Genomic DNA, 27,687 nt, shown 5'->3' on the forward strand with positions numbered 1-27,687 from the left:
CTCTTATTTTCATTTTTTTTATTGTTGTCTTTTTTTTTTTTTATTAATTCTTGATTTGGTATTATTGTGTGTTTTCTCATCTCTCACTCTTCTTTCTCCCCCCACCCAACTTCTCATAGAATAGAGTGTTGGCAAGTGTGTATTGAATAATATGTTGTTTTGGCGTTGTTAATTGATTACAGGGTGGATAACTCAAAGTCCCACCACCTCGTTTAATTTGGGAGGGTATGTTACGTGTCCAATGGTTTGAAAGGCTTGAATGAAAGTGTTGCGCACTAAGTGTTCAATTAAATTATTGAAAGAACATTGTTGATGGCCGGCAAAGTCTGAGTAGTCGAGCATTGTTTGTTGGCACTAAGGTGTGAGTCTGTGGTATTAGAGAGTGATGTCGTGCACGAAGGTTATATGTATGAGCTTATCTATATGCACTTGTCATGTATTGTATTGTTTCTTTTCTCTTTTAGGCGTTTCATTGAATTGTAGTGTATTATAATTGTATAGGTAGCGACTCGGGGCAAAGAATGCTCTGATCAATCTACTTTGAGGGTCCGAGTGTAGTGCAATGCTTTGTGTTGTATATGTTGTCATTATATTCTATATGTGGATGTTGTTGGTTGCTAAGAGAAATTATTTAGTACCCAAAGCATTACTTGAATTTTAAGTGTGGGGTCACCCCAACCCTACCTTTTATCTATCGAGGATCTTTGAAGTTTTGAATAACGCGACATTCATTGTTCACAGGCGTCAGTACGAATGGATTGTAAAGGTTCGCAAAAGGCAAAGGCAATAGCAAAGCCTTCTGCAGCTGACCCATCCACAAAGAAGCAAAAATAAAGTGAGGTTGCTTCAAGCACATCGGAAAAAGGAAAGCAAGTGGCGAAGCCTTTAGCAAGTCAGCCTCGTGTGCCTCATCCAGCCCTTCAGGTATATATAGAGGATGCACGAAGTTAGTACCAGTCCTTTGTACCTTACGAGCAGTATATATCGGAGATGGGCATCAACACCATAGCTTTGGAGCATCATTTTCCTACCATTCTGGACCGGATAAAGGAGTTAAAGCTGGAGCATTAGTTAGAATGCCAGGGCTAACTAATTTGAGGATGGTGAAAGAATTATATGATAATTGGCATTGTAAGAAAAATGAAGCCGATGTGTGAGGTGTGGGGATCAACTTGCAAGCTCAACCGCTTTGTGAGTTTTTGGGGGCTCCGAAGCATGATCCGCGAATTTTTCAAAAGTTCATGCGCAGTCTGGATTACCCAGCCATCCATTAGACATTACGTGGGGTGAACGTGATGGCAAAGTGGATTCATTCACAACGAAATGACACTCATAGGGACATGTGTCGGACTGACTTCAACAGAACAGCTAAGGTCTGACATAACTTTGTTCTTGCTAATATTATGCCAGGTGAGCATTCTTCAGATTGCACGAGAGTGAGGGTTTGTTTGATTTATTTTCTTATGACGGGGAACCTGTCAATATTGGTCAGTTAATGCTTGATGAGATGACTCTCACCAGATTTCTGAATGACTCTAAGAGGTTCTTCTATGGGAACCTGTTGACATAGCTATTGCTGCAGCGGGAGGTGCAAGTTTATAAGGGAGCTGATGATATTGTGCTGGCTCCGATTGAGTTTCTAGATATCTCGGCGATACTACCGGAGACTGGTCCAAAATTGAGCGTTGCGGCTAGGCAACAACGGGATGACAACCTGCAGCGTCACATGTATTGTATGATAAGCCTGCTTTTGCAAAAAGTGAGGTTAACAGAGGCAGAGAAGCAAAAACTGAATGAGGATTGTCCACTATTAGGGTCGACCAAGAAGTTTTTGGGATTGTCACCGGGTAACCCGCTCCATTCTTCTGAGGATAGGAATACCATTCCACCATCTCCTGATAGGGTCAAGGGTGGTGAGGAGGTTCTTTGGCATTTAGCCATTGTGAGCGCTGCGGAGGACATGATAACAGGTGGTTCGCGATCTCGTAGATCGGGGCAATCGTGTAGATTGGTAGATGAGGACTCAGACGGAGAGGGCTTCGACTACGACCCGAATGGGTCCACTTAGCAAGGGAGTTCCTTCTAACCACCCTCCTGCTTTATATTTTGTTATATGTGCATTGGGGACACTGCACTTGTTAAGAGTGGGGTGGAGAATTTCCTTTGATGAGTAGTAGTAGTATGTTAGTACCTAGTAGTAATGTAATTTCGTATTTTTAGATTTTAGCTTCTTTTTAAATTCTAACTTCTTGATTTTAATTGTGTAGTTAATAGAAGTAGTAATATAGTATAGTAGAATTAGTTTGGTAGTTTAATTCAAAAAAAAAAGTTTGGACTTTTCGTGACGATGGATCTCTTGGACAGCTTTCTTGAGGGATTAAGGTCCAATGAAAAATTCCAAAAATATTTTTATTTTTATTTTTAGTTAGTAATAGTTACATAATAATCCCCCTTGAGTTTTCTTTTGGCATCGGTTCTTTTCCAAGGGATGTAATATGAACCGGGTAATTTTTTATTTTTTATTTTTTTACATATTTTTGATTTTTTAGGAAACACAGGGAAGAAAAAGAATTGAGTGTCCTATATGCCTTTTGACATGTCTAATGCTAGCATTGTTAGACCATAGCATTAAAATTATCTTCCTAACATATTTTAATAAAAAATATATCGTGAAAGATTGAATCATCTGTCTGCGACGCCTTCTCTCAGTTACCTGACTCATTGTTCACGTAGTGTTTTATTGCTTAATACTTCTTCACTTTGTAATTACTTGCCTAAACTTGAGAGTTGGAATGGAATCGTACCGATTGGGGTCATGTGCATTGTGTGATGTAAGATGTTAAGTACATTCGGTGCTATCATATGTTGAACCGCCTGTCTGCGACTCCTTCTCTCAGTTACATGACTCATTGTTCATGTAGTGATTTATTGCTTAATACTTCTTCACTTTGTAATTACTTGCCTAAACTTGAGAGTTGAAATGGAACTGTACCGTTTGAGGTTATGTGCATTGTGTGATGTAAGATGTTAAGTACATTCGGTGCTATCATGTGTTTGTCTAGAACTTTCCCTGTGTGTTAGTCGAAGCGAAATAAGTAAGCTTTATTTGGCACCCACGTTACAAGTCGAGTTCCACTTTGTTCTTTAAGTAAATTTTTGTTGAACCTTTACCTCCGAAAGCACGTAAGTCACTAGAAGAGTAAGGTGAGAGTTGGGGTAACTTTTGAGTGGAACCATAGAAAAGGCCAAAAAAGTGCATGTATGTTCGAACGATCATTAGCCGGGCAACCTAAATTTAGGGAGAGTGTTGAAGAAAAAAAAATCAAAGAAAAAAGAGAGAAAAAATATATATAGAAAATACATCTCCTATTCATCGTGATCCGGGCTAGTGAATGTAGAGTTGTGCTTAAAGAAAAAGGGCCACTTGGCTTAAGGAGAGTTTTTTCCTCTCCTTTTAATAATATACTAGTTTTTCACCCGCGCGATGCGCGGAGAATATAAATCATGTTGTGTGATCTAATTTGTTTGACGATATTATTTCATATTGCTTGAATTAAATTTTAATTTTCTTTTTCTTATCCAATGAAACTTGACCAATAAGAAAATCAGATAAAATTAAAAAAAGATTCATATAGTCATCGAATAACTTTTCAGTTCCTCAGTTTTCTTTATTACATAATCTACTATATTTAGTAATATTTTATTTGTTATTATGACGTTACTTGTCTTAATACTTCTGTTAATTATCTATCACACACACACACACACACACACACACACACACACACACACATATATATATATATATATATATATATATATATATATATATATATATATATATATATATATATATATATCTTTTTTTCTTACTCCTAAAACTTTTTCTTGAAACGTTTTTCTATTGTACATTTTCATTTGAATTCGTCAAAAATATAAATTAATTTTTTCTTTATTAATTATAAATCTACCAATTCTTTTTAAATAATTGATATTTTTGTATTATATGCCTAGAGATTAAGTTTTACTTCTCATTTGACGTCTTATTGCAAAATATTTGATTTTTTTATTTGCATAAACTTTAGTAAAACGAGATGTATTTCATCTCGAGTTGGACACTGATTATACCTACGTCTAAGTAAATCTCAAATGACTTTCAAGCAGCTTATTTTTTCAAGGACATGACCAAAATAATATCCTCTTGATATGTACTAGAAGTTGCTAATTTGATATGATTCAGATTCACATTACATAAAAATATTGTATTCCTTCGGTTCATTTTTAGTTGTTCACTTTTGACTTTACCTTTTTTTTTTTAAAAAAAAAAAAATATGTATTTTATTGCTTTATCCATAACAATGAAAATATTTCAAAAAATATTACTCCCTCCGGTCCACTTTAAGTAATATTTGGCATTTTTCGCACATATTAAAAAATTCATATTTTAGCATTAATTAATAATGAAATTGAAAATGTTAACCTTAATTTGCTTTGAAAATATAACAAACTACTCCTAAGTTCTTTACTCCAAGGACAACTTTGAAAAGAAGAAGTTAATTCGCTCTTGATATATGAAAAGAATTAAATATCGTGGATCACAAAAAAAAGCTAAAAAATCACTTAAAGTGGATCGGAGAGAATAGAAAAAAATTTGAAAAATTAATAGTTAATAATAAGGATAAAATAAAATAAATTAATATTTTTCTTGATTTGCGAATATGAATAAATAAAATTAAAATCTATATTTAATATAATGAACAAATAAGAGTGAATATTTTTTTCCATTTGACCAAAAGTTAGAACAAAAAGCTAGCATGAGGAGTTTTAGGATCACAATCCATATAGCAATGAAAATGTCAAAATTAGACCCCACAATAATATAGTATTCAAATTGCATCTAAATCTAGATATAAAACAATCTTCTCTTCCACCAAATCTTCACTATACAACCTTCAAATTCCCATCTTTGGAAAGAGAAAAAGGCAAAAAAATCTCTCTCTTCCATTGCAACAACTCAGAATGACACCTCCTCAAATCTCTTCTTCATCTCAATCCCTTCTTGAAGATGAAGAACAACCCAACACCCCCAAAACCCCAACCCCCACCCCCACAAAAAAATCCAAGAAATTAGCTTTAATCCCACTTATTTTCATAATCTTTTTTGAGGTTTCTGGTGGTCCTTATGGTGCAGAAGCAGCAATTGGTGCAGCTGGTCCTTTACTAGCAATTCTTGGATTTTTAATCTTCCCATTTATTTGGAGTGTACCTGAAGCTCTTGTTACAGCTGAACTTGCCACTACTTTCCCAGGTAATGGTGGATTTGTCATTTGGGCTGATAAAGCCTTTGGCCCATTTTGGGGTTCTTTAATGGGCTCTTGGAAATTACTTAGTGCTGTTTGTAACTTAGCTTCTTATCCAGTTCTTTGCTTAGATTATATTAAGTTGGTTTTTCCTATTCTTTCTTCTGGTTTTCCTAGGTATATTGCTATTTTCTTGATCACTATGTTCTTGTCATTCTTGAATTATTTAGGTTTGTCTATAGTTGGTTACACTGCTGTTGTACTAGGTGTACTTTCCCTTTGTCCATTTTGGTTAATTACCTTATTTTCAATTCCCAAGATTGATCCTAGTAGATGGTTAAGTTTAGGCCAAAAGGGTGTTAAAAAAGATTGGAACTTGTTCTTTAATACCCTTTTTTGGAACTTGAATTTTTGGGATAATGCTAGTACTTTAGCTGGTGAAGTTGAACAACCTCAAAAGACATTTCCTAAAGCCCTTTTTTCAGCTGGAATTGTTACATGTTTTAGTTATGTGTTACCCCTTTTGGGCACTACTGGAGCTGTGCCATTGGAACAAGGTAAATGGACTGATGGTTATTTTGCCAATTTGGCTGCTATGATTGCTGGGAATTGGTTGAAATATTGGATGGAACTTGGAATTGTGTTGTCAGTTATTGGTTTATATGAGGCTCAATTGAGTAGTTGTGCTTACCAAATTCTTGGAATGGCTGAAATGGAGTTGTTGCCTCGAGTTTTCGGTGTAAGATCGGAATGGTTTAACACACCTTGGATTGGAATTTGTGTACCAACATTAGTAGCATTGGTTGTGTCATACTTGACATTTGCAGACATTGTATCATCTGTTAATTTCTTGTATAGTCTTGGGATGTTGCTCGAATTCGCGTCGTTTTTGTGGTTGAGAAGGAAAATGCCTAATGCTAAGAGACCATATCAAGTGCCATTGTCAATGCCAGGACTATTGGTTATGTGTTTTGTTCCTTCTTGTTTTCTGGTTTATGTTATGGTTGTTGCTCATAGGACTGTGTATATAGTCAGTGCATTTCTCACTGTTTTTGCCATTGCTTGGTACTTTTTCATGGAGTTTTGTAAAACCAGAATGTGGTTTGGTTTTGAAAGTGCTCAAGACAAGGTTGATGATGAGGATTTGTAATTTAAATTGGAAATAATTGTTGGTTTGAATTTGTTTATTGTTTTTGATGTATGTAGGATTTAAGTTATACGTGTAGTGTTAGTATTGTATTCTATTATTGTTAGATTTTTTTTAGTATTACTTGTTATTCCTTTCGTTTCGTTTTCTTACTGTCTTGTTGTTGTTACTGCTTGGTGCTACTGCTTTTCTTTGCGTCTTTCGTGAGCCAAATATCTATCGGAAACAACCTCTCTACCTAGAGGCGTATCCAGGATTTAAACCCTATGCGTTCAACTTTTACGGTTTTTAGCATGGAACCCATTATATTTTTAAAGTTATGAGTTCATATCTACTATTTTTGCAATTTTAATAAATTTTTATATACAAATTTTTATTCCACGTCGAAAGTTAGGGGTTCAGTTGAACCCGTCCCCAGAACACTGCATCCGCCTCTGTCTCTACCTTCAAGGTAGGGGTAAGGTCTACGTATACGCTACCCTCCCCAGACCCCACTTTTTTTTTTTTTTTTTTTTTTTTTTTTTTTTGTGCACTAATAGTTTAACCAACTATAGTTATTATCCTGTTTTTCGAGTTACCATAGCAAATTTCTTATGAAGACTTACCTATTATTGTAGATCAAGTTAAGTGTTGTTGCGCAACATATTTATTGGACCGATATGGGCAAAGATACGAAAGAATTCGTTCGTAAATGTGACAAATGTCAAAGGTTTGCTTCAATGATCCATCAGCCCGGAGAGCAACTTCACTCAGTCCTATCCCCATGGCCGTTCATGAAATGGGGAATGGACATCGCCGGCCCTCTGCCATTGACCCCAGGTAAAGCCAAATTCATTTTATTTATGACTGACTATTTTTTTAAATGGGTTGAAGCGCAGGCGTTCGAGAAAATAAGAGAGAAAGAAGTTATAGACTTCATTTGGGATCATATCATATGCCGGTTCGGGATACCCGCCGAAATAGTATGTGACAATGGGAAGCAATTTATTGGCAGCAAAGTAACAAAATTCTTCGAAGATTACAAAATAAGAAGGATACTATCAACAAAATACCACCCCAGTGGGAACGGACATGCCGAATCAATGAACAGAACTATTCTCCAAATCCTGAAGAAGAGGTCGAACGACGCTAAAGGAAAATGGAGAGAAATCCTGCCCGAAGTCCTTTGGGCATACCGAACAACATCAAAATCCAGTACGGGGGCGACCCCATTCTCCTTAGTATATGGTTCCGAAGCATTGATACCAGTCGAAATCGGTGAACCTAGTCCCAGATTTCGATTCATGACGGAAGAATCAAATAACAAGGCTATGAATACCAGCCTTGAATTATCAGACGAAGGACGAGAAGCTGCTCTCGTCTAATTGGCCGCCCAAAAGCAACGAATCGAAAGATATTATAATCGAAGAATCAAGCTCCGGCATTTTAAGACCGGGGACTTAGTGTTAAGAAAAGTCACCGTCAATACTCGAAATCCGAACGAAGGAAAACTAGGACCAAATTGGGAAGGACCATATCAGGTGCTCGAGAACGTCGGAAAGGGATCGTACAGGCTCGGCATTATAAACAGCAAACAACTATCAAGTAATTGGAATGTATCACATCTAAAACGGTACTACTGCTAAGGCATGACCCTTCCATATTCCTTTAACTGACCCCTGCCAAAGTCTGAACAAGAGCTAAGATGGACCTTCCGCTTGGAAACACGTTGTTGCACTCTTTTTCCCTTAGACCGATTTTATCCCAAATGGATTTTTCGGCAAGGTTTTTAATGAGGCAACTATTGATCGTGCTGCACTTTCAACAGTATCCGAGGACTTCATTCGATCGACCTCGAATACTGGGGGGTCATTAGGTCCTCACATACATCGAATTCAGATGCAAGAAAGTCATTTTACAACAACAGGGTTCCAATAGGAAAACTCGTAAGAGCCAAATGGTCAAAACGAACCATGATCATGTAGACTGGCCCGAAAACATGAACAAATGTATAATGAATTGAGATTTATTATGCAATCAGAGTTAAGAAAAACTCAACCATTACGCCTACGGGCTACTTTATCACGAGTTCGAAACATTCACTCGACTATTAAGCCTACAGGCTACTTCCATTTCGAGTTCGAGCGAGTACTCGCTCGACCATTACGCCTACGGGCTACTTTATCTCGAGTTCGAAATATTCGCTTGACTATTAAGCCTATGGGCTTCTTCCATTTCGAGTTCGAGCGAGCATTCACTCGACCATTATGCCTACGGGCTACTTTATCTCGAGTTCGAAACATTCACTCGACTATTAAGCCTACGGGCTTCTTCCATTTCGAATTCGAGCGAGCACTCACTCGACCATTATGCCTACGGGCTACTTTATCTCGAGTTCGTAACATTCACTCGACTATTAAGCCTACGAGTTTCTTTCATTTTGAGTTCGAGCGAGCACTCACTCAACAATTACGCCTACGGGCTACTTTATCTCGAGTTCGAAACACTCACTTGACTATTAAGCCTATGGGCTACTTTATCTCGAGTTCGAAACACTCACTTGACTATTAAGCCTACGGGCTACTTTCATTTCGAGTTCGAGCGAGCACTCATTCGACCATTACGCCTACGGGCTACATTATTTCGAGTTCGAAACATTCACTCAACTATTAGGCCTACGGGCTGCATCGCTTCAAGTTCGAAACATTCAACGGCTAACAAGCCTATAAGCTACTTTTACTTTAAGTTTGAGCAAACACTCAACCATTACACCTACTAGCTATATTTATTCAAAGATTGAATCATTGACTCAACTAGCAAGCCTAAAGGCTACATCACTTCAAGTCTGAAAAAACAATCGATCGATCATAGAGACTACGAAGTCAACATTTGATTAAAGTCTTCACAAAACAAAAACAAATCGACCTTGTTATATATATACAAGATTACCTACGTGATTGACTACAAACGTAAAAAATTTAAAAACTAAGCTTCCTGGTCACCCTCTGGGGCCTTTGCTCCACTGTCGAGATCTTCCCCATCCTCAGATCCGCTCTTACTGCCGCCATCATTGTCATCGGAAGCCAAGGCTTCAGCTTTAGCTTCGAGCTCTTTAGCCTTTTTTATCTCTTCAGTAAGGTCGAAACCTCGAGCGTGTATCTCCTCGAGGGTCTCCCTCCGAGACCTACACTTAGCAAGCTCGGCAACCCAATGAGCTCGAGCATCGGCAGTGTCCTCCGCCTCCCGGGCCTCCATCTGAGCGGCCTCGGCATCAGCCCGATACACGGCAATGGACTTATCCGCCAAGATTTTCGACGACTCAACCTCCGCCTTAGCCTCAGCAAGCCGTATTTCAAGCTCCTCGATCTTCTTAGCTTGAGCCGACCCCTTTTGCTTGGCGCTTCAAAGTTGAACATCGGCCGATAATAGTTTGGTCAAAATGGTTTCTTTTTCCGCAGCCAGGCGGTCGAGAGTTTCCTTCCACCGATTGCATTCAGCTTTGATTTGATCAACTTCTTCTCGAAGCAGACCGATCTTTTCAACCTTTTGTTGTAGCTGAGACAACGAAGGGTTAACTTCCACAGTCGAGTCAGGCCCATACTTTAACAAAACGAGGCTCACCTGCTTATCAAGTTCTGCCTCTTCTTCACGAGCCTTAGCCAAATCCACTTGGAGGTCCTTTATAGCCTCGTCCTTTTGGTTGCAAAGAAGTTGCAGAGCGTCTCTATCGCCCGAGACCTTCCGAAGCTCGGCCTTACATTGGCTAAGGTCGACTCGAAACCTATTAATGGCCTGCACAGTAAGGAAAAAACACTAGTCAAGTATGGAAAAGAACAAAGAAACCAAGTGTAGAAAAATCGATTACCCGAGTACTGAAACGTTGGGCCTCCTCTAGTAGAAGAGAAGCGTCACCGATATCGGAAGCATCATCGACTCTAGTAAAGCAATCCCTAAAAGGGCCTCCTACACTAGAGCCTCCGCCTATATCGGGGGTCTTCAATTTTCGAGCCTCCTTTAACGCCTCCTCAGAAAATGTTAGAAGACAAGGCGAATGACCCATCTTCATAGCCTCGAGCAAATCACTTGGGGTGCTCCGATCAAGACTCTGAACTTCAGGACCGACCCCGACTGGCACAACCGCCATTGGCTCGAGAGCTCTAGCAACCTCGATAGCTTTCGCAGATCAGATCACCAAAGCCGAGGCGTTATCTTCTTCTAAATTGGATTACCAAAGTCGAAGAGCTATCTTCTTCTCCTTCTTCTCTTGGTCGTTGGACCGAGTCAATCGAAAGGGCAATTGCTTTTCTCCTCACCCTTCGAGTTTTGGGCTTGGGGTCCTCTGACCGAGAGGAAGCTCTTCGCTTCTTATCTTTCCCCTGTTTGGGGACCAGGGACTTCTTTCCTTCTTCACCGCTCGAAGGCCTCAAAGCGGCATCCCTGGTTACGCCTGCACAAAAGAAAATCGGTAACAAATAAAACACAAAGAATACTTTGAAAGAAACAAGAAGCAAAACCTTGCCATGATTCTTGGCCTCTCATCTACCTTTAGCCAAATCACGCCAAGCGCGTTCGGCGTAAGAGGAAGTCGAGGCTAACTTCCGAACCCAATCCTCGAGGTCAGGTACCGCTTGTGGCATCCAAAGGGCGGATGAATATCAGAGAAGGACATTTTTTATAAAATAAAATAAAATAAAATATATATATATATATATATATATATATATATATATATATATATATATATATATATATTAAGCAAACAAGAATCACTTACGGTCGAAATTCCATTCTTCGGGAAACGACATCTTTTCTTCCGGAATGAGGTCGCGGGTCCTCACTCGAAGGTAACGACACATCCAACCCCGATCCTTGTCTTCATCAATACTCGACATCAAAGCCTTCGATGCCCGACGATGAAGTCTGATTAGTCCTCGAAAGATCTGAGGCCGATACAATCGTATGAGGTGATTCAAAGAAAAATTCAGCCCCCCGACTTTGATAGAAAAGAAGCGAAGTGAGATCACTATACGCCAAAAAGAGGGATGGATTTGACCGAGGGTGACCTGGTACCTTTTGTAGAAATCAATAATCACCGGGTCGACAGGTCCCAACGTGAAGGGGTAAGTGTAAACACTTAAAAACCCCTCCACATAAGTGATGACGCTCTCATCGAGGGATGGAATTTGCAACACGACCTCGGGACCCCAATTACAGTCTTTCCTGACGGCCTCGAGGTGACCCTTCATTATAGAGTACATATACGTCGACACATGCTCACATCGACCCGGAACGGATGGAGGATTCTCTACCTTAAAATCGGTCTTCAGAGTGCACGGGCTGGGAACATAGTCGTGAATGGACGGCTCCACCGGCGTCTTATCGCCGGACGGGCGTGAAGAAGAAGCTTTCTCCTTCTGAGGTACGGTTTTCGAAGTTTTCGCCATAGATACGAGAAGAAAGAATGCAAAGGAAAATGAAAAATTGACGGTACCAAAAACTCTGGTGTGGATGGCTCTAAAGCAACGAAATAGAGAGTAAAAGATGAAGAGAATTAGGAGGATTGAAGATGTAAAAGTGATGAATGGTGGAACGAAAGGCTATTTATAGATTGGAACAATGACGGTTCAATATTAGTTGCGGCCGACCACCGTCAGACATGCATTAAATGCCTCGGTAAAACCGAGCCGATGGGACAGTTATCGCATACGTCATGGCCGAGACCGATGTAAACGTCAGCATATATCTGATCGAGTTGCTCAGAAATCATATCGTTCCTCGCCACATCCTTTTTCGAGAAACGAGGGGACTATCTGTGTACGGTTAAAACCGTTTGACCCAGTCGTACAGACTGGTCGAGACGATGATGTTTCAATCAAAGGGTATCTGCATGACAAGCTTGGTCGAGGTCCGAAGTAAGGGCATCGAGCTTCGAGCTACAAGACCGACCGATGATAAGCCCGGTATCATTATCGAGTTCGTATCCCAATCGAACTACGAGGTAAAGCTCAGATTATCGAAGATGCCTAGACCGACCAACACTCACCCCGAATATCGATACCCCTAAGGCAGAGTCGAGCTCGAACCAAGACCGAGAGCTCGATCCAATACCAAGCTCGAGCCAGAATCGAGCTCGCAGACAAGAGCCGTTGCAACCACATTATGGGAGAGAATCTCGGCAGAAATCAAGGAAGAGACAAATCATCATGGGTCTTCCACTAAATGCATTATTTTATTATAGATAAAGCAATAACCCTCTATTGTAAAAGGGAGGATCCTTATAAGCTATAGAGAGAGGATAAGATTGCAATAGACAGATTTTCCCTCATATAAAAAGATATCTCTTTGTGCTTGATTTATTTGATCTCATCAATTTCTCTGTTCATCATTTTCTATCCTCATTGTCAGAATACTCGTATTGTTATTTTTGTATCAAAGGATATTACGTATCTTTAGAACCATACATAAATTTAACGTTATCCGATTTTTCGGGTAAACAATACTATTTTACTTCACAATTTTATAAGCTTGAAATTACTTAAACTCTAATTACATGCGTGGACCGAACTAAGGTAATAAAATGAATTTTAGTTGTTAAACTAAAAACTAGAAGTTCGAAAATGCGCGAATTTGATTCTTGTTTAAGTGGTGGGGAATGGAGAACTAACATTTTGAGGAATTCAAAATTAGACTGGATTAATATCAAACTTTCTCTCTTAAATTGTTTTTCCATTTGAGTAATCATTGTTATGAGAAACATAACAAAAGTCCACAATAGCTGCAAGTGAATTACAAGGAACGTAATTGGAAAAAAAAAAACATAAAAAATTTATTTAATAATCTTCAAAAATGCAAGTTGATTCCAATATAATGTGTAGGTCTTTTCCAACAAGAAGTTGAACCCAGGTGCAATTATTCAACATTAATTGAAATACAATACATATCAAACTTTTATTACAAACAAAATAAAGTTTCACATTACAAGAAGACAAATGAATTAGGAAAAACATTAGCTTAATTAGTATAAAAAAATATTAGTTATTTTTCCAACACAACCATCTTTTTTTAATTAATCTTAGAAAAATCAACAGTTACTTTCCCATCATGAGCTTTTCTAAAGAAATGCTTGACATAATCTGAGTACAAAACTTGCTTGTAAATTGCCTTCTCTCCATTCTTAACCACTTCTGGCAAAGGACCAATCAAATCATTAGGTTTAGGATTTACAAAAATAGGCACTGAAATCCTATTATTGCATCCATTAGCCATAACTCGATGCTCAATACTCTTGTATTTTCCATTATTCATAATTTGCAAAGCATCTCTAATATTAATCACAATTGCTCCATCAATTGGTGGGATATGAACCCAAGAATTACTGTCCAATTTTTTCACGTAAAGTCCTCCAATATTATCTTGAAGAAGAATGGTTAGTGTTGAAACATCAGAATGACGACCTACTCCCACTGTTAATTCAGGATTAGGACATTTAGGATAGTAATTAAGATTAATCCTCTTTGGACCCATTAGAAATAATTGTTGGTTTGAATTTGTTTATTGTTTTTGATGTACGTAGGATTTAAGTTGTACGTGTAGTGTTAGTATTGTATTCTATTATTGTTAGATTTTTTTTAGTATTACTTGTTATTCCTTTCGCTTCGTTTTCTTACTGTCTTGTTGTTGTTACTGGTTGGTGCTACTGCTTTTCTTTGTGTCTTTTGTGAGCTAAAGATCTATCGGAAACAACCTCTCTACCTAGAGGCGTATCTTATGTACTCTTAGAGGCTTGTAGCTAGATGTCATGTATACAGATACTTGTGTGGCCTTGTCAGCCTACGTTATAAGTATATAATGGATCACATTGGTATTATAGGCCCATATGTCTTATGTATAAGTTGGTATTTCATGTTGTATTTTACTTATCTCATGGCAGCTCTCCAGCTCAGTTATTTATAATAGTATGATACGAAAAGATACGTTATGTTGGTACTCGTTTGAGTAAGGTACCGGGTGCCCATTCGCGGCCCATCGGTTTGGGTCGTGACAAAAGTGGTATCAGAGCAGTTCTGTCCTAGGGAGTCTACAAGTCGTGTCTAGTAGAGTCTTGTTTATGGGTGTGTCGTGCACCACACTTATAAGTAGGAGGCTACATGGCATTTAGGACTGTCACTCTTCCTTCTTATCGAAAGTTATGGGTTCAGTTGAACCCGTCCCCAGAATACCACATCCGCCCCTGTCTCTACCTTCAAGGTAAGGGTAAGGTCTACGTATACACTACCCTTCCCAGATCCCACTTGTGGGGTTACACTAGTTTTTTTTTTTTTTTTTTTTTTTTTTGTGCACTAATAGTTTAACCAACTATAGTTATTATCCTGTTTTTCGAGTTACCATAGCAAATTTCTTATGAAGACTTACCTATTATTGTAGATCAAGTTAAGTGTTGTTGCGCAACATATTTATACACTGTCAGTCTGTCACTGTACAAAGTTTAAACTCTTAATATTAACTTGCATCTTGCTGATGTTTCCTAGACACGTGGCCACTCTGCCATTTTTTTGCCCATCTTATGCTATATAGTAATAGATTATGCTCATCACGAGGGAATAAGTAAAGGGAAATACATACTATTGAATATATTGAGTGATTCCAATAAATATTAAATAAAGGCACAAGTGGAGAAGAGGAATAGCCAGTTTTGATATTGCTTGAAATTTGAATCGCACCATTGTTCTGCTTGCGGACAAGAAATGCGCAGAATACAAGCAAATCACGTGTTGTAGGGCATTTTGATAATAAAAAGAACGTATTAAATATATCTTTTGTTCTGTTTCTTAATTCTTTGTTTGGTGTGGGGGGGAGGGGGAGTAATTCCGCCTATCGGTCTCAAGCCCGGACAAAGAAGGATTGTAATTAGTGTAAAAGTTGTCAATTCAAGATGAATCCTCATACATAAAAAATGTACTCCCTCCGTTTCAATTTAGATGAGTTAGTTTAATTCGACACGGAGTTTACAAAAAGAAAAAAAGACTTTTGAAACTTGTGGTCTTAAAAGCTTAAGGAGTAAAAGCTTTGTTGAGCCATGACATTTGTATGGTTATAAAAACTTCTCATTAAGGGTAAAATGAGTAAAATGAAGTGTTTAAAAGTGAATTATTTTCAATTGTATAAATGTGTCATTCTTTTTGAAACAGACTAATAAAAAAAATATGTCATCTAAATTGAAAACAGACGGAGTAATTATTATTGATGTCAGGGAATCTGGAAGTGTAGGATAAGAGAAAGGAAAAAAAGTGTGCATATTTTACATTCGGTAGCCAAAAAAAATATAAAATTAATATAATTTTTGTATCAAATATATATATATATATATATGTATATATGACTATTATTTTGATAGTGACTATACAATGTCATTTTCCAAACCTAATCCACGACACAGCCTCGGGCCTTTAGCATGTTTACTATAGGAACGTGGGGGATGTTTTTCATCCTAAATAATCATTTATAAAAACTAAATACGTATTCTAGGCATGTTAGACTAATTTTAAGTAATATTGGTAAAATAATGGTATACTGTTTTACTTCACAATTTTATAAGCTTGAAATTACTTAAACTCTAATTACATGCGTGGACCGAACTAAGGTAATAAAATGAATTTTAGTTGTTAAACTAAAAACTAGAAGTTCGAAAATGTGCGAATTTGATTCTTGTTTAAGTGGTGGGGAATAGAGAACTAATATTTTGAGGAATTCAAAATTAGACTGGATTAATATCAAACTTTCTCTCTTAAATTGTTTTTCCATTTGAGTAATCATTGTTATGGCTTATGAGAAACATAATAAAAGTCCACAATAGGTGCAAGTGAATTACGAGGAACGTAATTGAAAAAAAAAGCATTAAAAAATTATTTAGTAATCTTCAAAAATGCAAGTTGATTCCAATATAATGTGTAGGTCTTTTCCAACAAGAAGTTGATCCCAAGTGCAATTATTCAACATTAATTGAAATACAATACATATCAAACTTTTATTACAAACAAAATAAAGTTTCACATTACAAGAAGACAAATGAATTAGGAAAAACATTAGCTTAATTAGTATAAAAAAAAATATTAGTTATTTTTCCAACACAACCATCTTTTTTTAATTAATCTTAGCAAAATCAACAGTTTCTTTCCCATCATGAGCTTTTCTAAAGAAATGCTTGACATAATCTGAGTATAAAACTTGCTTATAAATTGCCTTCTCTCCATTCTTAACCACTTCTGGCAAAGGACCAATCAAATCATTAGGTTTAGGATTTACAAAAATAGGCACTGAAATCCTATTATTGCATCCATTAGCCATAACTCGATGCTCAATACTCTTGTATTTTCCATTACTCATAATTTGCAAAGCATCTCCAATATTAATCACAATTGCTCCATCAATTGGTGGGATATGAACCCAAGAATTACTGTCCAATTTTTTCACGTAAAGTCCTCCAATATTATCTTGAAGAAGAATGGTTAGTGTTGAAACATCAGAATGACGACCTACTCCCACTGTTAATTCAGGATTAGGACATTTAGGATAGTAATTAAGATTAATTCTCTTTGAACCCATTAGAAGTGATTCTTTAGTTTGATCTATCTCATTTATGTTTAGTCCTTTCATAAGTGCCTTCAAAAGCTTCTTGATTACAATTTCAGAGTTTCTCAAGAATTCTAGTGCTTCATCCCTGCAAGAAAAATACACCATTATATTAAGCCAATGTATTATAAATTTTCAATCCCATCTTAAAAAGAATGATATGAAGGGGAGCCTTGGCGTAACTAGTAAAGTTGCTGACATGTGACCAGGGAGGTCACGGGTTCGAGCCGTGCAAATAGCCTCTTGCAGAAATGCAGGGTAAGGCTGCATACAATAGACCCTTGTGGTCCGGCCCTTCCCCGGATCCCGCGCATAGCGGGAGTTTAGTGCACCGAGCTGCCATTCTTTTAAAAAGAATGATATCTTTTTATATTTAAAAATAATTTAATTTTAAACTTTCTATTATACCCTTAATGGGATGGTTTATATACATATAAATATGCATGACCTATTTTAGACTAGAAGTTTTAAAAGTTTTTCGTTCTTTTTTAAACTCTGTGCCTAATCAAACACCATCACATAAATGTATCTTTTTAAATCTTCAACTCTACTTTTTCTTAGTAGTCGTTTGGACATAAAATTGTGAATTTTGAAAAAAAATTGTATTTGGAGTTACGTTGAAAAATAATATTTAAAATTTGAAATTAGGTTTGGACATACAATTCACTCGAAAAAATATTATAGTTTTGTGAGTGAGGAAAATTTTTTTACGAAAAATTTAAAAAAGTGGTCAAAATAACTTTTTGATTTTTGAAAAACTCATTCTCGAAAAATCTCCAAAAAATTGCAAAATTTATGGACAGACACGTTTTGGGAAAAAAATCGGAAAAAAAAAAAAAAGAAAAAATATTTATCAACAATCGGGTCCTTATATTTTTCTTTAACCTCAAGAAACTTCAAATTAACTGCAGCATTTTATCTTTGTATGAAAAGTGATTTTCATTTAAACATGAGTACTCAATTGCTGGTAAAGTTATTATGCGAGTACTTTATTGACTAGAGGGGAGGCAGAAGATAATTTTCCAATGCAAATGATGCCTAATATGACTTGTACAGTTAGTCTAGTCAACTTGTCCAAGTCAAAGTACTGACTTTATACTGTATGTAAATAAGCAGACCTGAATAAAGAGAAAACAAATTCGTATAGTCGGACATGAAAAACCTTAGTGCTGTTTTTACTAATTTTACGCAAAATGTAGAAAAGTAATTAAAGACTTCTAAAATTATTTGTGGTATTAAATATGTCATGCAATATATTTTTATTTCTATAAAATGCTATTAAAGATAAAATAAGAATTCAAAGTAAGTTGTTTCGAAATGGTATCACATGACACTGCTTTGTCCGAAAAGTTTATGAAATATATGTAGTAATACTGTACGGATATAATAAAATAAAAGAAATGATATCAATTGACCTCTTCTAACTTAAGACTCAACAAAACCAACGGAATAAAGTTATTTCTTGTTAGATAATTTGATAATTTAATATTATTTACTATAAAATCAAGTCATTAAGACTAAAATGAGAATTTAAAGTAAGTTGTTTCTAAATACTAGGGTATATTTTTTCTGGAATGGACTAATTAAGAAGAAAAATCGTCACATAATATAGAACAAAGGTAGCGGTATAATTGTTATATATATACAAATTGAGATTTTTGTACTATCGGTATATAGAGTTTAACATGTATGCGATGGTAAATATTTTGTTATTTTATTATCAATTTACATATAATTATCTTACAAGTGACCAACTAACTGTGTAAATATTTCTTTTACGCTATCAATGCATATAATTTAAATTCTTCATATGTAAATATATATTTTTACTCTATCAATACATATAATTTAAATTCTACGTTATTTTATACGAACCTGCAAGCAGAAGGCCAAAGGGCAGCAGATTCCTCATCAGAAACATAGAAAAGACTAAGATAATCTTTCCATTCCAAAGCCTTTTCAGCTTGAGGAGTAAAACTTGTTCCATATCTTACGTTATTTGTTGTTGAATTTTCCTTAGAATGCTTATTCTTCTCCTCCGCAGACTGTCTGAAAAAACGATAAGTCGCAGCCTTAACAGTGTCAAGAACTTCAAGGGGAATTCCATGATTTATAATCTGGAAAAATCCCCATTTTTCAGCTGCATCACATATTTTTTCACAAATTATAGGATTATTATCGTCCCAATTGGACATATGGATAATCGGAATAGAATCATCGACGATAATTGTACTAGTAGTAATTCGTTCTTGAAGTGGTTGAATATATTGTTTTGGTAGGGTTTTAAGTCCTAATTCTGATAAACCCTTTACTCCATTGCCTTCATTTAATACAAATTCTGTAATGTTGTTGGAAACATTTGAGGACAATGTAGTAGGCATTTTGTGGTTTAAGAGTAAATCAAGAAAAAAAGTAGGGTTTTTAAATGGTATGGGTAATTCAAAGTTTGGCAATTTGATGATTTATTCGTTTAGATTTACATGTATTTATAGGCCAAAATTTGATGCTAATACGTACCATGATATGAAAGTCTTTGAAGACCAAAAAATTGTATGGTCAGCTAAATCATGCGGCGAATTAAAGTGATTGGTATATGTACAAAGTTTTTACTGTTTTACTAGTTGTTCAATTTTCTCACGTTTGGAGAAAAAAGTTTCAACCTTGTAATGAGTCAAATATCAAGTTGTTATTAGGTTTAATTGCACTTTAAGTTTGGAGAAAATGACACTATATAGTCGTTGTAAAAATAACAGCCGAAAAATATATAAAATTTGTATATTTTGTATGTTATATATAAAATTTATATAAATTTTATACACTTTTTCAGCTACCAGATATAAATAGTTTATGGCGTGGGCTAAAAATAATAATACCCCATGCTTATAATTTGTAGCTCATTAGGTCAAAGTTTTTGGAAAAGGGCATAAACTATATATATATATATATATATATATATATTCCTATTATTTATTAAATGGTTTTATAAATATCCTTTGTCCATCTATCTAACCGAAAATATTAATTCTATTTACAAAAATACCCCATGTCTAAGACAAAATTGGTGAGCCTTTTTTATTTAATTTCTACCCATTTTCATGAAAGTAGTACTTATTTAATTTGGAGAGTTAAAAGGCGTGTGATATGAACCATTGTAGAAGCAGTTAACCGGCATGTCTTACATTCTTCTTTCTTCTCCATCTCTGTGAGATACGCAATTAAATCAGATTTAAGAAAAACGAAATAAAGTTTCTCATAAATATTTAAATTTCTGCCAAACCCAAACCGTGTTTTCTCCAATATAACCAAAAGGACTTTCAAATGACTTTCTCGAAATACTAAACCGTTGGATTCACCCTTGACATATTCTAATACTCCTTTTGGTCCATAATAAGTGACCAATTTATTTTTTTATTTTGGTCCAAAATAAATATCCATTTATATAATCAAGAAAAAATTCAATTTATTTTTCTAAAATTACCCTTATGTACGTATCCATAAAAAGTTTTTTTACTTCTCACATTAACTATGATGCAATATTTAATTAAGGGTAGTTTAGTCACACTAACTATTTTTGTCTAAAATTTTGTATTTCCTTAATGGGTGTGTCCAAAATAAATTGGTCACTTATTGTGGACCGGAGGGAGTAAAACATTTAAGTTATATATATTGTTAGTGTAAAATATTCTTTACGCAAATATCTAAGATAAGCTACCTTTAATTGTGGGATTTAAAATATTAAAAATAAGACATATTTACTGCTCTAACAAATAAAGGATACATAATGGTGTAAAAATTCCTTACACTAACAGTGGGTATAACTTAAACTTTTACAAATATCTTCAATATATACATTAAAGAATGACTAATTACTAATTTCTAATTTTTACCATATTAATTAATCTGTTATAATTTTTTATTGTTTAACAAAGCTTTCAGGGAAGCAAAATAATGCTAACTAATTAAAGCAGAAAAGATAAATATTGAAACAAAAGCCGCCATTAATGTCCAAAGACCATCTCCAACCCAACGCTATTTTTGAAGCCAAACACTATTTTAGTGTAAGATTTGGTATTTTGGTGCTCCAATCCAATACTATTTCTTACACCATACCAAATTTGGTGTAACACTATTCATCAACACCATTACTATTTATCAATATTTTATTATTATCTTTTATTACATAACACTTTTAATTTAACATATTATAAATTTTATAATTACTTATACTTTTTATGTAATATCTTTATAATATTAATTTTATATTTTACTTTTGGTATATAATTTTTATAAATTAATTTTGGTATATTTTATTTTTAAATAAAATTATAAGTTAATTTCATTATAAGTTCTAATTGTATAAAAATACATAACCATCAAAAAAATGAAAAGTGCAAATCTAAAATATAATATGTTGTTAATAAATAACACAATGTTCATTAAATAACATAAACATAAATATTTAATACAATAGCAACTTATATTAAGTGGTTATATAAGAAAGAAATATGAATTATATGGGATGAATATGTAAAAAAAAAAAAAAGAAAAAAAAAAGAAGAAAGGATTTGTTTTATAAAATAAAAAAAATAAATTTAAATAAAATAAAATAAAATAATATAGAAGAGAGTGAAGAATATAAAAGGAATATTCTTTTTTGGTGTAAAAAATAGTGTAATAGGTTGAAGTTAATTTGTACCATTTTGGTGTACAAATATGGTGCAAGGGTTGAAGATGCCCTAAGTGAAAGCAAGAAGGGACATACCTAGTTGATACATGTTATTTATATATGCTCAACTCTATCTAAATTTTTTAAAACTATTTATTTTATCCTTAATAATATATATTTATAGCTATAGAAATGTCATGACATGTTATACACAAAAGCCCAAGGGCACTTTTTTTTTTTTTTTGGTTGAAGGACGAAATTCATTGAAAACTTAAGTAGTTACAATACATAGTGGTGATGTCCCATTGAGACTATTATTCTGTTATTATCTCCTGCCCGTTTAACTACTCCTCGAGACATTTCTGCTGATGGGCCCTTGAATTATAGCAGGAGCAACCTCAATTGCCGTACCCAGGCGCTTGGCCAAGCTTCTCAAGAGATTAGAAACACTTTTTTTTTTTCAAAAGTATTTTTTTTTCCTAACTTGAGGTGTTCGATCAAGCTTTTTTGGGAGAAAAAATACTTTTGGGAAGAAGCAGAAGTAGTTTCTGAAAAGCAGAAAAAAATAGTTTTTTCCCAAAAGCAGAAGCAGAAGCAGTTTTGACTTTTCTTCTTATCAAGAATACCATTAACAAAATATAGTATATACCAAAATAACCGTTAAACCTAATACTTAGGATATTAATGTATACATATTTCTTATTATTTTTAGGATATCTTTCTAATATATAATGATTTTAGGGGTGAATGCTTTTATATTTGTTGAATAATTTTTAATATATTTAATTTATATTAAAAGAATGAAGTTTGTTTTTTTTTAAAAAATCTGATTTAGTTTTGTATCTCACAGAGATGGAAAAGAAAGAAGAATGTAAAACTATGCCTGCCTCAATTTATGCTACACTTTTTTACTTTTTGAGACTCAAATTTCTTAATTTTAAACCTTATATTTGGACATAAATTTTTAAGTTTTTCAAAATAAAATTTATATATTTAAAAACTACATAAAAAGTACTATAACTCATAATAGTTTATAGCTTAATATATTTAAAAAGCATATGAAAAAATTACTGTAAAAAAGTAATTCGTTACTCTCAAAATCCGAATATCTTCACATAATTAATTGGGACGAAGTGACGACTTTTGTACTGTTTAACAAAGCCATCTGGAAAGGCAAAATAATGCTAACTAATTAAAGCATAAAAGATAAATATTGAAACAAAAACCGCCATTAATGTCCTAAGTGAAAGCTAGAAGGGGAATACGTAGTTGATATATGTTATGTATATATGCTCAACTCTATCTGATTTTTTTTAACTTTAAATTATTTAGTTTATCCTTAATAACATACCTTTATAGCTATAGAAATATCATGACATGTTACGACAAGTCCAAAGTCACTTTTGATATATGCCAAAAATCTTCTTTCTTCTTAAGCTCTATAATCAATTAATTAAATACCGCCACATAAAATGAACGAGAGGAAGTACTAGTGAGACAATATTAAATGTAAGCGGTTAGTTTTTAACCAAGGTTAGCATTTAGCAAGCAAGGTTGTTAAACTTAATTATTAATTAATTATAAAGTCATTAATTAATAATAAAGTTAACTATTTATAAAGTCGTGCATCTCATTAATGCTTAGCATCGCCATTTTAACCAGCATAAGGTGGAAACCATGTCTGCAAAAATAAAAGGAGGAGGAATACTAGACTTATTTCTGTAAGTGCTAATTAGTCGAGTCCCAATGCGAATATCATATACTGGGTGAGAAATAAGAAGAAGAAAAAAACTGAAAATCGACTGCAATTAAACAATATTACTATTATAATGATATTGCCGCGGACTTTACATTTGAAAGTTTAACCATTGGAGTTAGGTCACATTTAGCAAATTATATACATTGTACCTATCAAATAATCATGTAGGAAAAATTCCAATATCTTGTTCAACGTGGAAAATTTGTCTGATTATTGTGTAGGCTTTACCACTTTCACTAATGTAATTTTGCTTGATTATTGGTCTTTTTCTCTCTTTTTATCGAACAATCAAAAGTCTACTTCAACGTGGAATATTCAACGGCAGGATAAATATAAATATAAATTTCTTTTTATATACTAATAATTCCTTATCTTAGAAGTTCAAAAAAATGGGTTTATAGTGGACAAATAGCTGTCTAAATATTATTGAAATATAATAAGCAAAATTTATATTGACAAAATACGAGAGATATATTGTGAATTTAAGAAAGCATGATCATAGACTTTAATGATGTGTTTTAAAATTATTAGGGTTAATTAGGCCTGAAGTGAACAATGTGTATCACTAATGGAGTTATTGTTACACTATTCTATGTGTAATTTAAGTAATGATGGGATAAATTTCAAAGAAGGATATGTATATAACACCATTGACAAATTTCACAATGACAACCCGAGAGAGTATTTAAGAAAGCAATAAACCCTACTGATGCATTTTAAATTGTGAACGCATAGATCCAAAATGTACAATATCATAAATGATTTGACGTCTTACACTATTTTTGTTTTGATAACCGTGGTATTCGGGTCAGCTTGCGTGCACCTCGACTAATTCCACGGGATACCTGCCACCTCCCACCAGCAACAGGTAACAAGTAACTCTATCCACCAAGGCTTGTATAGATGAGAAACAATCACCTAGTATTTGTCTCCGCTGGGATTTGAACCTCAGACCTCATGGTTCTAACCCACTTCATTGACCACTAGGTCATACTCATGGGTGCGACGTCTTACACTATTTTAATTTATATTAAAGAATTTAAAAGAATGCCAGGCTGGCTGCCCAGCTATCTTGGACTTTATTTTTTTCCTTTCATTTTTTCCCTATTTTCAATCTATAAATATTTCTAAGTTCTTGTTAATTAGAATGTGAAATTGATTCTCCGCGAGTCCTTCAATTTTTACTTGTGAAAGGAATTGGAGAAAGTATCAAAGAGACAAAAAGACTGACTAGCAATTTGATGTTAGGCTAAAAATTCATGTTTTCGCATGTAATTTATCTTGCATTATACCTCAATTTTATTCACTTTGGTGTAAATATTTGTAACTCGAGCTTAATAATGGTGTTTATATGTATAGGAGTGTCATGACCCAAAATCCCACCGCAAGTATCGTGATAGCATTTAGTCTCTGAGACTAGGTAAGTCGATTACAATTACATTTTAAGTCATTTAAAAAAAAAAGATAATCGAAACCAATAGCGGAACAAATATGAAAACCTTCCAAGACTGGTAATATTGAGTCACGAACTCTAACTGAATACATGGAATGATCTCAAGGATCGAATACTCAATACTGTTTGATTAATAATTAACAGTACAATAAAATAGAAAGACTTCAAGGGACTGCGACGACCAAGCAACTCTACCTTGAATCCTTGCGATCCCGCTTTAACTCTGTCCGAGTCCGATATCTTCAATACCTGGATCTGCACAAAAATGTGTAAAAGTGTAGTATGAGTACACCACAGTCGGTACCCAGTAAGTATCAAGACTAACCTCAATGGAGTAGTGACGAGGTACAATTAAGATACTCACTAGTCTAATAACCTGTGCAATATAGTATACAAAAAATAATAGGAAACAAATAACAATAAGGGCAACACAAATCAAACAATGATATGCACAACAGGGCAACAAGAACACCATTAATATTGATCAACAAATAATAAATACAAATACATCCAATTAAATCAAGTCCTTCAAATATAAATCTTTCGCATATAATACTTTCCAATAAATATATTTCGAATATACTCCTTTCAAATAAATATCTTTCAAATATAATTCTTTCAAATAAATCTCTTTCAAATATAATTTCTTCAAATAAATATCTTTCAAATATAATTCTTTCAAATATAATTCTTTCAAATAAATATCTTTCGAATAAAAGTCACCCTATGACACCTCATTTCAAAATCATAAAATATGGGTCTCAGCCCACTTTTATATTTCCACGGCACCTCATGCCAGTTTCATATCACAACTGCACAGACAATTCACGTGCCAATATCATCATTATTTACTCACGACACCTTGTTCCCACATTTCATTTCATAATCCGCTTGATAATACCACAAACTCCCAATTTCAACGCAGATCAGACTATTATCAAGTTTACCGAATCAACAAGACAAATTGCACAAGATATAGAAACAAACACGAGGAAAATCACAACATTACATAAAAATTACCAATGCAATAACTCCACAACATCACATATCATCACTGGCAATAGCCACCCTTATCACTCCTATAATAGCCTCCCTTATCCCTCCACCTTGACAATATCAATAGCCACCCTTATCGCTCCTATAGCCACCCTTATCTCTCCTATTGCCATCTTTATCACTCCGCCAAGACAATATCCCAACACACATAACAACAATGAGATGCCACCTTTATACTCTCACATAACATCAACAGTGGAATGCCACCCTTATATCCTCAAAATAATAATTCAAATAATACAACAATTTACACGAAATTTTATCACGGCAATATAACAAAATCAATTCATATCACAATTTGCCCAATTGTCACAACCAATTTTAAAAATATAACAAAATCAATTAATTTCACAACAAATAGCCTAAGGCTCCGCACAATAAAAATATCAGCAAAGATGGAAAATACTCAGTATAGGGCAACGCCTTCATTAATCCAAATTCTTGATAATTATATTAACGCCTCAGTTTAAACTTATTTCATCAATTATTTGCAGATGGAAAATACATAATAAAATTAAATTTCAAGAAATATCAAATCATCAAACTCACAGAATTCACATAAATATACAAGTAATAATCACATCAAATTGTCATATAAAAATAAATTCAACAAACGCGAATTGAGGCGTGGCAGATAGATGATTTAATAAATACCAATGGTCATCCAATTTACTACACAATATGCTAAAGACTTTAACCCAATATATTTTGCACATATAAGCCCGAGTACGTACTCGTCACCTCGCGTACACGGCTTTTCACATTTCACAAATGGCATAAGACTCGATGTCTAAGGGGTAATTCCCCCACTCAAGGTTAGGCAAGATACTTACCTTTTTGAAGTTAGGCCGATATTTTAAAATAGCTTTTTTGCTTGAATTGACCTCCGAACAGCTCAAATCTATCCAAATTAATTGTATAACTTCATTAAAATATATCGAAAATAATTCCGGATAATAAAACACCAACTGAAAATTTTATTCTAAAGAGTCGACGCGGGGCCCGCCCCTCGAAACTCGACATAACTTTTACGAAATCCAAACACCCATTCCGATACGAGTCCAACCATACAAAAGTTATCAAATTCCGATAATGGATCACCTTTCAAATCTTAAATTAAAATCTAGAGGATTTCTACCATTTTCAACCCAATTCACTAATTTAGTGATAAAAACAACAATAGATTCATGTAATTTAACCAAAATCAAGTTAGAAATTCTTACCCCAATGTTTTTCTTGAATCACTCTCGAAAAATCGCCTCACCCGAGATTCCTTGGTCCAAAAATGGAAGAATGATTAGACTTTATTCTGTTGCCCAGGGGTTTGTTCTTCGCGTTCACGACCCTCTCCTCGCGTTCGCGATGAACAAATTCTCCAACAACCATTTTCAAACTCTTCTCAGACAACTTCTAGTATAATGGTCATAACTTTTTGTACAAAACCTTAAATGATGAATGGTTTAACTTTATGAAAACTAGACTCCAAGGACTATAACATTAATTTGTTTGTCATGTCCCAGTTCCGTATAGATTGCGCGATATAAGCTTCCAAAGTCAGCCCTGTGCAGCAGAAATTTCCAAACTCTTCCCCGATAGCCTGTAGTATATCCACTATACCGTTTCGTAGAAAACTTAAATGACAAATGGTTTACTTTTCTGCAAACTAGACACAAAGGGCTACAACTTTTATTTTTGGAT

The 27,687-nt window shown here is 34.6% G+C and overlaps 3 protein-coding genes across 3 annotated transcripts; 1 reads left to right on the forward strand and 2 right to left on the reverse strand.

Annotated features, from left to right (window-relative positions):
• The first annotated feature begins 4,873 nt into the window (after positions 1-4,873).
• LOC142164312 (putative polyamine transporter At3g13620) lies at positions 4,874-6,564 on the forward strand. Its single transcript, XM_075222255.1, has one exon. It carries the CDS (start codon positions 5,020-5,022, stop codon positions 6,448-6,450), a length of 1,431 nt encoding a protein of 476 aa, XP_075078356.1. The 5' UTR covers positions 4,874-5,019; the 3' UTR covers positions 6,451-6,564.
• Positions 6,565-13,488: 6,924 nt separating this feature from the next.
• LOC142164139 (feruloyl CoA ortho-hydroxylase F6H1-3-like) lies at positions 13,489-13,950 on the reverse strand. Its single transcript, XM_075221327.1, has one exon. It carries the CDS (start codon positions 13,948-13,950, stop codon positions 13,489-13,491), a length of 462 nt encoding a protein of 153 aa, XP_075077428.1.
• A 2,419-nt stretch (positions 13,951-16,369) lies between these two features.
• LOC107806106 (feruloyl CoA ortho-hydroxylase F6H1-3-like) lies at positions 16,370-19,523 on the reverse strand. The gene is made up of 2 exons (XM_016630217.2): positions 18,931-19,523; positions 16,370-17,143 (listed from the first exon to the last, which is right to left on the reverse strand). The coding sequence occupies exons 1-2, from the start codon at positions 19,434-19,436 to the stop codon at positions 16,567-16,569; spliced, it is 1,083 nt and encodes a 360-aa protein (XP_016485703.2). The 5' UTR covers positions 19,437-19,523; the 3' UTR covers positions 16,370-16,566.
• Positions 19,524-27,687: the final 8,164 nt, after the last annotated feature.

This window comes from Nicotiana tabacum, chromosome 9, assembly GCF_000715075.1.
Source record: "Nicotiana tabacum cultivar K326 chromosome 9, ASM71507v2, whole genome shotgun sequence".
Taxonomy (NCBI): Eukaryota; Viridiplantae; Streptophyta; class Magnoliopsida; order Solanales; family Solanaceae; genus Nicotiana; species Nicotiana tabacum.